At 38.3% G+C, this 15,390-nt stretch overlaps 1 protein-coding gene across 1 annotated transcript in view; it reads right to left on the reverse strand.

Annotated features, from left to right (window-relative positions):
- TGFBR1 (transforming growth factor beta receptor 1) overlaps positions 1 to 15,390 on the reverse strand; it is a 49,115-nt gene that overhangs the window by 17,691 nt on the left and 16,034 nt on the right. The window contains exons 2-4 of the mRNA XM_063451920.1: positions 7,236 to 7,475; positions 3,330 to 3,572; positions 2,586 to 2,816 (exon numbers count right to left, since the gene is read on the reverse strand). Coding sequence (XP_063307990.1) covers positions 2,586 to 2,816; positions 3,330 to 3,572; positions 7,236 to 7,475 — 714 coding nt within the window. The remainder of the gene's footprint in view (positions 1 to 2,585; positions 2,817 to 3,329; positions 3,573 to 7,235; positions 7,476 to 15,390) is intronic.

A 15,390-nucleotide genomic window follows, 5' to 3' on the forward strand; every position in this document is an offset into this window, starting at 1 on the left:
TTTTTTTGCAGAATTTCTCAATTTCGGTTCTTAATTTATTTTTGGGTAAGAAAAAAAACAAAAAAAAAAAAACAAGTTTCATCTGTAGGGAACCTATGATGATACCCAGGAACAGTGGTGTACTAAGGGGGGGAGGCATGGTGGTGGACCTCCCTGGGTGCCTCCATTTGTCTTTATCATCTCTAGTGGCAGGGGGAGCCTTGATCTCCCCTACATTATGCCGGTCCACCGTCCCTATTTAAAATCCTGCCCGGCGGCTAGGGAGCCCTTTACTTATTGTGCACAGCCCTCGCAGAAAGAGCACAGAGATCCCAGAAGCAACCACTGTCTACCAGGGACTGAGGATCCACTCCAGCCCATCCACAGCAAGATAGGAGGGCTGTGTGGACCCCTTAATTACTAAAAGTGTGTGTGTGTGTGTGTGTGTGTGTGTTAAATTATGTGTGAATTTCATAGTGATTGTGAATGTCTGATTATGTGTGTGTGTATGTAGGTCTGTGATTACGTGGGTGTATGTGTGTGTGTGTGTGTATTTATACACACTAAACCACAGATATACACACAGACATACATGTGTGTGTATTTTGAATACCTGCATTCAAACACCGACACTACATACAAACATACCCCTACATTCACTCACACATACTCCATAGAAAAACATGTTTACATTCAAACATACAAACACTGCTCAGTGTTAAATATATTAAAAGCATTTGCGGGTGTTTTGTACATTTTAAAGTTTTGGAGTAGGGCAGAGGGGGTATGTCCAAAATAGGACCCGTACCGGGTGCCAACTGCTCTAGTTATGCCTCTGCCCAGAAACATTTTTCTGAGTTCTAATTTTTCCTTCTTGAAAATCCACCCATGATATTCTAGCAAAGAAGAAACTGCCACAATATTTATGTTAAGGTGATCTGTGATCTTGCAAATAGTAGCCAATAGTCTAGATATGGAACTATGTGTATTCCTCTTTCCCTTAGAGCACCTGAAAGGCCAATGAGAATCTTGATAAATACCCTTGGAGAAGATTAGAGGCCAAATGGCAATGCTCCAAATTGAAAATGTAGAATCTTGTTTCTTTCTCTTATGGCAATCTTAAAAACTTTCTTTTGGATTGGTATGAGGATGTGGAGGTAAGCATTGTTAAAGTCCAGGGTAGCCATGAAATCTCTTCAGATAAATAGCTGACTGAATGGTTTCTGAGGTTTTTCATGGAGATGTATTTGTTCATCTAGAATCAGGAGAGGGCAAGAGCCATCAGGTTTTTTTGACCAGAAGCAATCTTGAATATATTCCCTGGAATTCCTCTTTGTCTGGAACCTTTTCTATAATGCTCTTTATGAGATATGAGACTGTAGAGCAAAGAGCTTCCCTTATGTCTTTTGACTGGACTGTTGAAAGTAAAGATTGGGGAGAAAGTATATAATGCATCATCTTAGAATAGTATCTTGTACCCAGAGATCCTGACTTATAACTCCCAATTTGCTTGCAAATTAAGACAGTCTTCCTCCTACTTGCCAATTTTTATTTTTTTTTACTTTCTCTATTTTTGTCTTCAAATGTATGCCTTTTAGTAGGGCCAGAGTATTTTTCCTCGAAAGAAAGATTCTTGCCAATTTCTTCTTGAGAAGAACTTTGTGTTCCAACATCCTCTCTCGTGGGAGATGTTTCTTACCTTCTGCTATAGGCTTCAGTAAATGGTCTAAAGATTAACCAAAAAGTCAGCCTTGTTCAAACGGCATATCCAATTTGAAAGGAGTGTCAGATGATAAAGTTCCTAACCACTCTGCTGTTCTACCCATGGATGTTTCTTGCTGATAAAGATTTTCACTGGTTGCATCAAAGGAATTCATGTTTTCTAATAAATCCAAAAGGGATCTTTAAAGTGGTTATCAAATTCTTTGCCCTTGACACTGAAGATTTTTTTTTTGTTTTTACTCTGAAAAGCCAAAGTTTGGAAACTTCTTCTGAATGAAGTTTATGGCCCCCCCCCCCCCCAAAAAAAACTGATCAGATTGCATGCAAATACTCCTTAGCACCTCTACAATTAACTATAAGCTTGTTTGAGCAGGGTCCTCTTCAACCTATCTGTCCTGTAAGTTTTCTTGGAATTGTCACATTTATAGTTAAATCCCCCCTCTCATAATATGGTAAAGCGCTATGGAATCTGTTGACAATATAGAAATGGCAACAATAATAATAATAAACTGTTGCAGTCAAGATGCTTGGAGTGCCCTTTTCATTAGATCAAAGACTAAATAATTGCATTGCTTACTAAACTAAAAATATACAATTAACTAGGGAAAAGATTGTATCATTGTCTGTGTGTGCGCGCCATGTCCCTATATGAACAAACCAAGTTATTCAGTCATTATTTAACTAATGAACACTTAACAGGATCTACAATTAAAGGCTAGAATATGGAAGATTTTGAGACAAATGTTATCATTGTGAATATAGTTCTAATGCCTGTGTTTTGTAGGTGTGTACAAGTCAGCCAACCAGCCATACCTATTATATTAATTATTAACATTTGCTGTACACCGTAAAACATGTAAGAACGTTTATGCTAAGATGCAAACCTTTGTTGTCTGCTGCAATAAATCCCAGAATATTTTCATGTCGCAGCATCACAGTTTGATAAATTTCTGCCTCCCGAAACCAAGAGCGCTCTTCTCTAGAGGAAAAGATTTTTACTGCAACTTCTTCTCCTCTCCATTTGCCACGCCAAACTTCACCAAACCGACCTTTTCCAATACTTTCTTGTAGAACTATAGTTCTAGCAATTGTTCGTTGCACAAGTAATGGCAAACCTTAAATGACAAAATGCAAACAATCTCTTCAGTTTCTAGCAAGAAATAGAATTCATAGGAATATTTAACACATTTCAGAAAGTACCATTTGCAAATCCTCATCTTGAAATTGCAAATAAATGAATAACTAAAATAAATAAAAATGATAATAAATGGTCTAACTTGAAAATATTGTTTACCTGTAATCTAGAAAGAGTTTATGTTTTAGTAGCACTCAATACTACAGGGGGATATTAATTAAAAGTAGTATTTAATAAACAGACTCTTGGTTTAGTGCAACAGCTATTCTCATACAGGTTCCTGTAAACAAAAATACATACTTGAGTTTCTCTGCACCTTAAATTAAAGTGATCATCAATTGAAACCATCATTATTTTTATTTTTTTTAAACCCACTTCAGTATGAGATTAAACAAATAATGTAACTTAACACAGAACAATAATCAATAAAGCATGCATCTTTATAGATACAGTTAAATAAAAGTAAAATATATATAAAACAGCAATTTACTACCTGAGCCAGATCCTGAAGTCGTCATATCATAAATCAGATCTTTTAAAGTGGCACCCTCAGATATAAAGGGACGATCCAGTGATGGATCTTCCTCATTTGGCACACGATGATGAATGACTGTGCGATTATGGCAGACATACAAGATCAGCATCAGTAGTATGCAAATGAAGCAAACTGGTCCTGCAATAACCGCAGCCAACTCGACTGGGCTTAAGGTAGGAAAATGGTTTTCTGGTGGTGGAACTACATTAAAGAAAATAAAATTCAGTTGATATAAAAAAAAAAAAAATACATATACAAAGTTCATTCAAATATACTGTATAATGGATTGACACTAAAGTGAAGTGCCCTAAGGTGCTGTTCCCTCTTCCTCTCCTCTGCCTGCAAATATGCAAATATGGAAGCATTTGCTAGAGTGGTAGTGATAGACGCACAATATCAGCTGATGCTCTAAAGCCAACATTTGGTACCCATAGAGAGTAATGCTTCAGAAAACACATTTCCAAAGTATTACTAACAATTACTTACTATGGAAGGCCAGTGCTAATACTCTCAACCCCTAACGCTGCTCCACAAATGCTTTGAACATTTGCAAGTAGGCACTGGAGAAGAAGGCAGACTGGCACCTGCAGAATGCCACTTTAATATGAAACTATTGGAAAATGTATAGAGTTTAGAATGTGTCCATGTAGTCTGGGAAATATAACAGCCTAAGTGACATGTTATGAATGTTAAGTTCGGTATAATATTTTCTTTTAAAAATTATTGCAGCATTCGGTCTCCTCAGCCTCTTTATTCAAAATAATTCCTTATTGCTTTTTCCTGTAACTAGGTGCACAAAACGTTCCTCTTCTTTACTAAACAGTGTTTCTCCAAGGAATTTTTTGTGCATGTATACAATATTAATTTAGGACTTAACATGTCAAAATGAACCTTGACAAAGACAAAAGAGGGGGAAAAGCTACTTTGTTAAAAAGGATGTTTTTTTCTGCAGATTCTCTTTGGGGTATAGTTTTGTAATCTTTGCCAGCCTTTTCCCTTTTTTGATCTGTGCAGGGGAACACACCAGAGGAATCTCATTGAGTAGCCTCTGTGCTGCAGTTACGAGCACGTGTATTCATGCGATTGTGGCTTTCCTATATGCTTCACAATGAACTCTAGTACAGCTCATTGAAAAAGGGGGAAGGCAGTGCGCACACTGTTCCGTTAGTCCTGTGACACTAACTGAAGAGTAAGATAATCTTCCAGGCTGCCTTATTAAAATCCATGGAAGGTTTTCTGCCATCAAATATAAAAGTGCCTATTTTTATTGAAATCTGCACTTTTATATACTGTTACAAAGATGATATGCTTTATGTGTCTGCTGAGTTCCTTTAAAGCGCCAGTATAACCACGTTATTGAGATGAAGCAGTTGCAGTGTCCGGGGTTCTCTGATGTCACCTTCTATTAAGCATTAAACGGTTTCTAATGTTTTAATGTTAAACAAGAGTTGCCAGCATACCATCCCCTTTGTACTGCTTGGGTTAATGAGGATGCATTAATCTACACTGCAATAAGCAACTGTTTTTGGTTGAGAGCGTCAGCTGACATCTTTGAACCCATCACATCACTCATTGCTGGTACCAATTGGTATGGATAGAAGGAAGTATAAACGCTCTACTCTAGCCACAACTTCAGTAGGCACCGGACTGAGGGTGGCTAGTGACCCTAATTTAGTGCTAAACTTTTCAAAAATGGTTTAACACTGAATGGAGGGACAGTGCAAAGAAGACTCCAGGAACTATACCAGTTCAGAGAAATTAAATTATTATAATACCTACAGTGTTTTTTTGTTTTTTTTGTGCAGTCACGTAAGGGTGTGCCTAACATTCACTGAACTGTCCCTACCAATCAGGTTTATAAATACAAGTTGCTTTGTTTAACCCCTTAGAGACTGAGCCAAATGTACACGTTGTGATCAAAACAAAACGTAAACAAAACTTGAATTTGCGCTATATGTCTGTTCAGGCGTAATTTGCCTCTTTCATATTATGTGCACCCACACTTATCATATATCATTTTATTCAGGGGAAAAGGGGATTTCATTTAACTCCAAATATTTAGGTATAAAAAATAATTTAATATGAATAAAATAAAAAAAATGGGAGAAAAGAATTAAAAAAAATTTTTTAGTTCTACGTGACATTCTAACTGTGAATGTCATAATACGGTTTTGCTTTTACTGCAATAAAAAACACATATGTATTCAGCGATGACTCACGTGTAAAACAGTACCCCCTATGTACAGGTTTTATGGTGTTTTGGGAAGTTACAGAGTCAAATTTAGCATGTTAGTTACATTTTTCAGTTTTTTCACATTGATATTCGCCAGATTGGTTACGTTGCCTTTGAAACCATATGGTAGCCTAGAAATGAGAATTACCCCCATGATAGCATACCATTTGCAAAAGTAGACAACCCAAGGTGTTGCAAATGGGGTATGACCAGTCTTTTTTAGTAGCCACTTGGTCACAAACACTGGCCAAAGTTAGTGTTAATATTTGTTTGTGTGTGAAAAATGCATAAAAACAAATTTTAACGCAGATTTTGGCCAGTGTTTGTGACTAAGTTGCTACTAAAAAAAGACTGGACATACCCCATTTGCAATACCTTGGGTTGTCTACTATTGCAAATGGTATGCCATCATGGGGGTAATTCTTATTCTTGGACTACCATACGGTCTCAAAGGCAACGTAACCAATCTGGCGAATTTCAATGTGAAAAACCTGAAACGCCAGCCTTATATTTGACTAACTTTTGAAAACACCATAAAACCTGTACATGAGGGGTACTGTTATACTCAGGAGACTTCACTGAACACAAATATTAGGGTTTCAAAACAGTAAAACGTATCAACAATTATATTGTCCGTGAAAGTGCCATTTGTGTGTGAAAAACGCAACAAATATCACTTTCACTGACGATATCATCGTTGTAATACATTTTACATTTTTGAAACACCAATATTTGTGTTCAGCGAAGTCTTCCGAGTAAAACAGTAATGTACAGGTTTTATGGTGTATTGGAAAGTTACAGGGTTAAATATAGTGCTATCAAATTAAATTCCCTGGACTTTCGGCCTGGGTTGTCAGGCAGGTCCCGCATATTTTAATAATAAAATGACCTAATTATGTAAAATTATTACGTAAATATATACGTAGAATGATTATAAATAGTTAATTTTTTTTAATTTATATATATTATTTCGTTCTCTGTATTTTGAGATATATATATTAATTTTAAAATACAGTTAGAACGAAATTACACATTTTTATTTATTTAATTTTTATATTTTTAATGTTATTTTTTAACGTTTTTAAATTTATATATACACACTTAGACTATGTGTGTGTGTGTGTGTGTGTGTGTGTGTGTGTGTGTGTGTGTGTGTGTGTGTGTGTGTGTGTGTGTGTGTGTGTGTGTGTGTGTGTGTGTATATATATATATATATATATATATATATATATATATATATATATATATATATACACACACTTAGATCATATATATAATATATATATATATTATATGATCTAAGCATATATAATATTTTACACTGTTTTAAACTTTTATTTTTACAGGCAGCAGGGGGAGTACCTGTCATTACAGGCACTTCCCCTGCTGGCAATGCCTTGGACAGCTATGCCGTCCATGTGATCGTGAGGTCCTCGCGATCACATGGCCCAGGGGGCTGAAGAGGACGGAGGTGGACTCCCTGGGGCTCCCAGGTAAGTCCCCATACCGCAATTGCTGGCGACCGGGTAAGTACGCCGCCCCCCGGCGTTTAGAGCAGGCCCGCCGTCCTTAAGGGGTTAAAGAAAATATGCAATTAAACATGCACTATGTTCAAAAATTAATTTTATTACCTTCTGGGCTCTCTATCCTTTCATTGCACAAGTCCTTGTTACAGCAGTAAGTCTTATAGCCCGGAAGTACAGGCTTGACGCAAGCAAAAGGTCTGCCCTGGGGAAACAGGTCTTTTGAGTGGAGACACATTCTGTTGTGGGTTTCTTTGCCATCTTTGATTGTCGATGTTATTACACACATTCCATCTGTCTCACAGGTATTGTTCTCTTTTACACAATGCTCGCAGTAACATTTCAATGCTGTATGAAAAAAAAAAAAAAAAATGATTAATATAAACTAGTAAAAAATTGCTTTATTTTATTCCTAACTCTATAGAGTTCCTTTAATTATGTCATTAGCATGGTCACTGCCCCAAATTACTTTAATTCTGGCACACTGGTGGGGTACCATCTCTATTTTCTGGCAATTGTTTTGTGCCAGATACAATTTGGCATACATGTTAGTCTGTGTGATAATCTCCCATAAGAATAATCCCTCCCAAAACAGCTGCATAAATTCCAGAAACCTATAGTTAGATAGGTCAGCATAAATGCCAGGAGAGGTGTGAAATCCTCAGGAGGTACCCAGTCTTTTGCACCATAGGCAGTGCCAGGGAAATCAGTACTCTACTGAGGGCCATGCAGTATCTGGCAAAATAGTCAACACTTGTGTTACTCTTCGAGGCAGTGTGTGTTGCTTCAGAGTCTGCAGTAAAATTCTACAGTCCGCCTCGGGACTAAACAGACCCAAGGGAAGAGAACAGGTGTTAGGGATGCCAGAATGCAGAGGATCTCTTTTACGCATATTGTAGGACCCCTTCTGGAGAGGGATACATAACCCTGCTCCAAAAATTCTCAGATGCCCCTACACCTCTCTTGCCAGCACCCATGCTACATCATCATAAGACCATCCGTAAGTAGTTTTATAAGAAATACATTACTATATACATACAATCTTTTGCTAAAGGCCATATACCTCTTTTCTGAAAACAAGCAGTGCCACTACCTATTAGTTTATGGTGCCAGTGAATGGAAGAACTTCACTCTAATAAGGAGTTGGTGTTTAGTGCTGAGGGGCATACACAGATTTACCAGCCAGTCTGGACCCAGTTGACATTGTCCACCGACATGGCTGACTTCAGGCTCGTGTTATGGTAAAAGTACCAATTAGAGTCAGAGGATTAATGCAGGGCTTGACAAATTTGCTTGGAATATAGGAGTCAGCTAGAAAAGTTAGGAGTCAGAGAAATCAAACATCAAAAATACATACCTTAAAGGCACACTATAGTCACCAGAACCACTACAGCTTAATGTAGTTGTTCTAATGTATATATATACTGTCCCTGAATGTGTGACATGTCATGATTCCCGTTTATTCCAGAAGTTTGGTCCTTGAGGGGTTAATAAGATTAACAAAAAAAATGTGTATGTATATATGTGTATTGACTTTACAACAATGTATTCTTCAAAACACACACACACACACACACACACACACACACACACACAGTATTACTCCGACCCACCACTTCTTAACTAATCATCTAATCTTGTAGATTTATTCCCTACATTTGTTGGCCCTATATAAATATAATAATAATACACATCTGCAATATCAAGATAGGTTTGGAGACTCATAAGGCGTCCTGTCAAAAAAAAAAAAAAAGACTCCTGTATTCTGCTACAAGGGAAAAACTTCCCCCCTATACAACAGCATGTAGTCTATAGGTTGATCAGGTAAAACTGTATTCACCGATTAGCCGATTAGCATACTCCCATATGCTGCTGTAGCCTACAATGATCTTTGTTTTTTTTCCAAGCATTTCTGTTCTTTTGTCAGACACTAGGACCGTACTTGCGTTGTAGGCAGCATATCTTTATCTGTGTACCGAAGGGCAAGCACCTCATGTTGACCATCTACTCTTTTGGCCGCTTGTTAGGTTTTGGGGGAAATCGCAGCATGTTTTACACACGGTGCCATATGCTAGGGTTTCATAATAAATCAATCCATCGATGGCCTTTATTTAAAAAGAGAAGAAGCAGATCCCAAGTAATCTTGTCATTTGTGCCCACAGAATCAGGGCATCCTGACCATCTTTCCCTTGATAAATACGAAATGCCCAGATCATTTAATCCCATATCATGACCACTTTGTTGCAATATATTGCTTAAAACAAAAAACTTTAGACTTTGTTCCAATAAACCTGTCTTCCAGCAGCAATCTTGAGTGCCTGGACCAAATTTATCTACTAAACTGGGTTTTGCCAACACTGGCCCGGATAAGCACCTGGATTATTAAGTGTGAGTGAGGTATCCTCCAGTAGTGAATTAATACAGAAGTTGGGATATGACATCACTTCAGCCCCGGGATCACTAAAAAAGTGAGCAGAGCAAGAAGATGACCGGATCAGAGCAGCCCCACTGAACGCCGGGGAAAGTATCTAATCCTGCTCTCCCATGGGATGCTGGTGGACTTTAATAAAAATATATTCATTTGTTAGTATATGAGAAAATGTGTGTGTCTGTGTTTCTGTCAGCAAGTGTGTTTTGGTGACCGGCTGCCCCCAATTGCACGGAAAAGGTGTTTTTATCCATGCCATACCGGTATTGCCACGGCTGGCCCCACCTCCATGGCAGAGCTAATCAATCTTGGAGCACTGGAAAGCTATTGCACATGCACGGTGCCAATCAGCACCTCCTCATAGAGTTGCATTGAACTGATGCATCTCTTATGATCCTTTAGTGACTGCATGCAGAGCATGGAGATGCTGAACATAGGTGCTGCACATTGTGCAGCACTGGACCAGGAAGCACCTCTAGTGGCCGTCTTAGTGACAAGGTGTTAATAGACAGCAATGTAAACAGTGCCTTTTCTCAAAAAAAGATGTAATAATTGAGGAATCTCAGTATTTTCTCATACATATTTCTCTTCATAACCCCTGGGAAAAGAGAGGTAGCCAGGATAGGATGTTAAGAACCTTGTGCTTTTATTTTTTTATACTAGGGTCAGTGCCACCAATATAAATCATTTCTGAGTCATCAGTGGGGTGCCAGATGTTTATTTCTGCTATAGTGGGACTATGGATAAGATTTTATTCATATTAAATTGTGTTCCATATATACATATATGGTGTGGGTTAAATATATTTGAGAGGGTTAAAAATCCTTTAAAAGTTTTTGTTTTTTTAAAACACACGGGGACACTATGGACACACTGTAATAATGATCTTTCTGCAGCTCTCCCCTCAGATCAAGGTGAGGAAAGAGGGGCACTGAACAATGCCCTAGCCAATGGTAGAATTCACTGACTAAGACAATGCAATCCGTGATTGCGATGACAAACTGTCACTGTGATCACACGACTCAGAGCACCAAGACTGACTGCAGGGTGGCTGGCTTGGTTGCCTGGCAGGTCCTCCGACGGCAATCGGCACCATGGGTAGTTTAGAGGTGGGGGGCAGGGAGACTAGATCATTGGGACATGCTATACCACCCTGTCTTTAAAGCCCGTCATTTGTAGGACAGCATAGCATGAAAGGGGTTAATAGCTATAACCAAAATGAAATCATCCAAGTGTTAAAAAAATTGAATTTTTTCCTCTCTTGGGGGTAAAATAATATATATATATATAAAAATAAATCTTCCAACGGCTTCAAACAAGAGATATGTAGCTTTTGCAAGTCTGGTGCCTCTTGGGATTAGCTCCCCTAAGCTAAAAGACCTGGAAGTAACAGGACCTGTTATCTGACTGACAACCAGGGAAGTTTTAAAGGTGATTAATACACAAATTGTATAGGGTATTTATGGTTTTTATGATGTGCTTATTATGTTTGGTTACATGGAGTAAACCATTTCTGAAAATGTATTTTCCGATTGATGTATAAAGCTTGGGAATTTAAAAAAAAAAATTCTTGACAGTGCACCAAATGAAAAAAATGGAACAGAGAGAATGTATTAATTTTACTTTTACTGCACCCATTGCGCACTATATTAAAAAAAAAAAAAAACTCTGAAAGGACTGTTCGTTTACTGTAGGAGAGGCAGTCTGTGCAATATCCTGTAGAACTCAGACAGAAGGCAAAGCAGGTTTTGTTTATCTGTGCTACAGACAACTTTGATCCAATACAAAACATGAATTAGTCACCAAATCTAGTCATTAACCCCTTAAGGACAGAGACAGTTGTACAAGTTCTGACCAAAACAGAACCTAGAATTTGAGCTAAAAAGGTTTGTTCAACGATAATTAACCTCTTTCATATTAACCACTTAAGGAAACCGTTCAGAAGCTTGTCTTACCCTTAAGGACACAAGCAATTTTTGCGGTTTGTGTTCAACCTCAATTTGCATCTCTCATATATTGCATCACACTATATACACTTTTTTTTTTTTTTTTTTTTAAAGGACACAAAGGGCTTTCATTTGATGTGAGATATGCATTCATAAATTCTCATCTAGTATAAAAAAAAATTCTTTTTAAAAAGTGGGGGTAAGATTACTTTCAAAACTGTGGAATAAAAACACAAAAAAATGTGCATAATTAGTGCAGCTTAACAAAAAGTAGTTCACTAATTAATTTAGTTGTTCCGATTTAATCTCTCTCTATCTAGTCTAGGATGATTTCAGTTTATTTTTGGCAGTTATTGGTCACAAAATACAATTTTAATATGAAATTAATTTAGAATTTGGTATGTGTCTTGTAAGGTTAAAATCAGTCACAGAAAACAAAATTGCCACACAAAAGTATATATTTATATAAAGCAGACATTACCTACAGGTATGACACTTTTTACGTAACCATTTAACAGCCAGTCTCTGCTATGTAGTGTAGTAAAATTTAGTTGGTTTTTTTCAGATTTTTAACACACAAAGATTTTTTTTTTTTTTTTTAAAGGTGTATTTTGTAAATCTAGTGTGTACTACACCTCTAGAAAACCCAATATTTTATTCAGCTACATCTTCTGAGCAAAACGATACACCCAGTGTATGCCTTTACCACTATCCTGTAAAGTTACCCTTATATAAATGAGACCTGACAATTTCAGTTTTTACAGTTAGAATTTTGATAGATGAATTTGATGGGTGCAAGTCTCATTTTGGGACATTGTAGCAGTTTGACTGTTGAAATTGCCCCACAAAGGCCTACCATTTGTGAAAGTAGACACTCCAAAGTATTTTATATAGTGTATATTATGCCTTAAGGTAATTATTTTTTTTCCCCACTAGTTGATGTCAAACTTTGTGGTAAAATATTTTTCAATTTGCACTTTTTACATGCATATTAAATTTTTGCTAGCCATGTTTCATATATGCTATGCACCACTGATCAATCCTAAATATGCTCAGCAAACTCTTCTGATTAAAACCATATTAAAACACTACAGTGCCATAAAAGAGTTGGGACCATTGCAGTTTTTACAATTAGAATTTTGATAGATGGATTTGATGCGTCTGTCACATTTTGGGGCATTGTAGCAGTCTGACAGCTAAAATTACCCTATAAATGCATATCATTTGTGAAATGAGAAACCACAGGATATGTAAATGTATATTTTGAGCATTATTATACAGCCATTTTAGCACCAATTTCTTCCAAATGTGATTGTATTTTATTTTTGCATTTTTGTACACACATTGCACTTTAGCAGTTTATATTGGAAACTTGATGTTTGAGATCATTGGGGCACAGCGGGTGACCCCCCAGGGTCTATTCAGGGAACCTGGGGGTTTCCCAATCAACAGATCTGGTGAGGGAATCACTGTGGCTGAGCTTGATCGCTCAGCTGCAGTGTTCTCTGTGGATTTAAAGGGCTACATGCAGCCCATCTAAAAGGCTGGGGCCACTAAAAATGGCCCCAGCTGACAGAGAGGAGACCCAGGCATCTATTGATACCTGGGTTTTCTGGTGCAAGCAGGGATTTAACCCTGCTCACACTGCAATACTGTCTATGGGGATTTAAATCAACATTAACAGCTGCATGCCGACCTCACTTTGAGCTCTGCATGCAGCTCATCAAAAAGTCTGGGGCCACTAGACATGGCCCCAGCAGAGAGAGGGGAGCCCCAGGTTTCCAATGATACCTGGGTTTCAAGGTGTGTACAGGGATTTAACCCTGTTCATACCATGATCTAGATATAGGCATATAAATGCATATGTAGGCATCTACATGTCACGCTGACTTCCAGCACTGCATGTAACGCATCAAAAGGTTACGGGGCCACTAAAATGGCCCCAGCTTATATAGGGGAGCCCCAGGTATCCATTACCTGTTGTGAGCAGGGATTTAACCCTGTGCACATGCATTGTAACAGTGAGGATTTAAATCCCTATTTAAATGCCTGTTTGCAGCGCTCACTTTGAGCTCTGTAAACAGAGCATCGGTCAGTCTGGAGCCACTAATTCTGGCCCCAGATGACAGACAGGAGCACCAGGAAGCAAAGGATACCTGGGGCTTCCCGGTTACCAACAGAAAAAAAAACTGTTAAAAAAAAAAAAAAATAGTGCATGACAGAAAATTTCCGTTGTGTGTCCTTAAGGGTTTAATCATATTAAGTGCACTCACACGTATAAGTCATTTTGTTCAGGAGAAATAGAGCTTTCTTTCACATCAATATTTATCCAGGAAACAATTTAATATGAATAAAATCTATTATTAAAAAAAAAAAAAAAGAAAAAAAAGTGATACCTTTTACCGGCCAGGTTTGGACTAAAATGTTGAATACTGTTTGTCTTTGTACTGCCTAACATGTAAATAGAGAAAAATTAAAATTAAAGGGGGGTAGGGGGGGATTGGCGATACACCAGAACATGCATGTCTCAAGAGTGGTACTACCATACAGACGAAAAGTTATACAAAATACAGATTAAGGAACAGCACACAAACAAATACAGTTTTAACTTTCACAAGGCTACTTAAAAATCACCTGTCATAGCAAACAAATATGGGGATTCAATTACATGAAAACAGCCATATCGCAGGGCATGACAAATCCTATGCCCCAGACCGACCAGGAATTTAGTCCTGGCACTTGTGAGCCTGTCCCTCCGAGGCAGGTGGGTAGCTGCACGTGTTGTAGGCCAATGGCGCGGAAATTGATCACTCCGGCACCAGCATCATTAAACATCACAGGTAGGGATATCACAGCTCCTTCCCAGCCCGCAATATTGCAGCTGGCTGTCCGCCCACTGGACCCCAAGTAAAACCGATCCCTCAGCACTCCCAGGTAGGGAGGCTGGGTGGAATAGAATTGCATTAAAAACAAGTGTGTGTGTGCTCATATATGTGCCCGTCTGTCATTGTGTGGGTGAGTATCTGTGTGTGATTGTGTGTACGCGCACCGGTCTACGTGTGTGTTTAGGTGACCAGCGCCCGCCCCCCGATCACCTGGGAATGGTGTTTATACTCACCACTCCCTGGTCCCGCCTCGATGGCTGAGAATCACAACTGATGATCACTGCTCATCCAATGCTTTCCCATAGGAAAGCACTGAGAAGCTATTGCACATACGCTGCAAAACACTGCCCCAGTCATCATCTCCTCATAGATGCATTGAATCAATGCATATCTATGAGTAATGTTCAGCACCTCCATGCAGCGCATGAGGGGCTGAAGGCAAGTGCTGCATAGGCTGTCAGTGACTGCCACTAAAAAAAAAAGTCAGTGTGTACATTGAAAAGCCAGCAGGGACAGGCTATAGACACCAGAACCACTACATTAAGCTGTAGAAGTCCTGGTGATTATAGCGTATCTTTAAGAATTTTATTTTTGTCATTGAAAATAAAGCTTTGTAAGTTTAAAAAAACCTAGCTCCTAAATTAAAAAAAAAAAAAAATATTACTTGGCTCCTAGATTCAAAGCAAATTTGTTAGGCCCTGCCATGTAGTGGTGGGCTTAACACGATATGGGCACATGTTGGCACTAAAGCTCCATATTTGTTTGCTGAGATAAGTGATTTTAAGTAGCTTTGTAAAATGTATAACTATTTTTGTGTATGTGCTATTCCTTAATCCAGGGATCAACAAATCCCAGGGATTTGTTGGCCCATTCAGCCCCTAAAGTGGCAGATTGGCTCATAAAGAGCATGGGATCGGTTGGCCGGCTAAAGGGAAAGCATTTGCGGTCGGTCAGTCAGACAGCCAGACAGCCAATGGAGTGTGTGCGGTCAGTGATCCTGTTTA

This window comes from Pelobates fuscus, chromosome 4 (assembly GCF_036172605.1).
Source record: "Pelobates fuscus isolate aPelFus1 chromosome 4, aPelFus1.pri, whole genome shotgun sequence".
Lineage (NCBI taxonomy): Eukaryota > Metazoa > Chordata > Amphibia > Anura > Pelobatidae > Pelobates > Pelobates fuscus.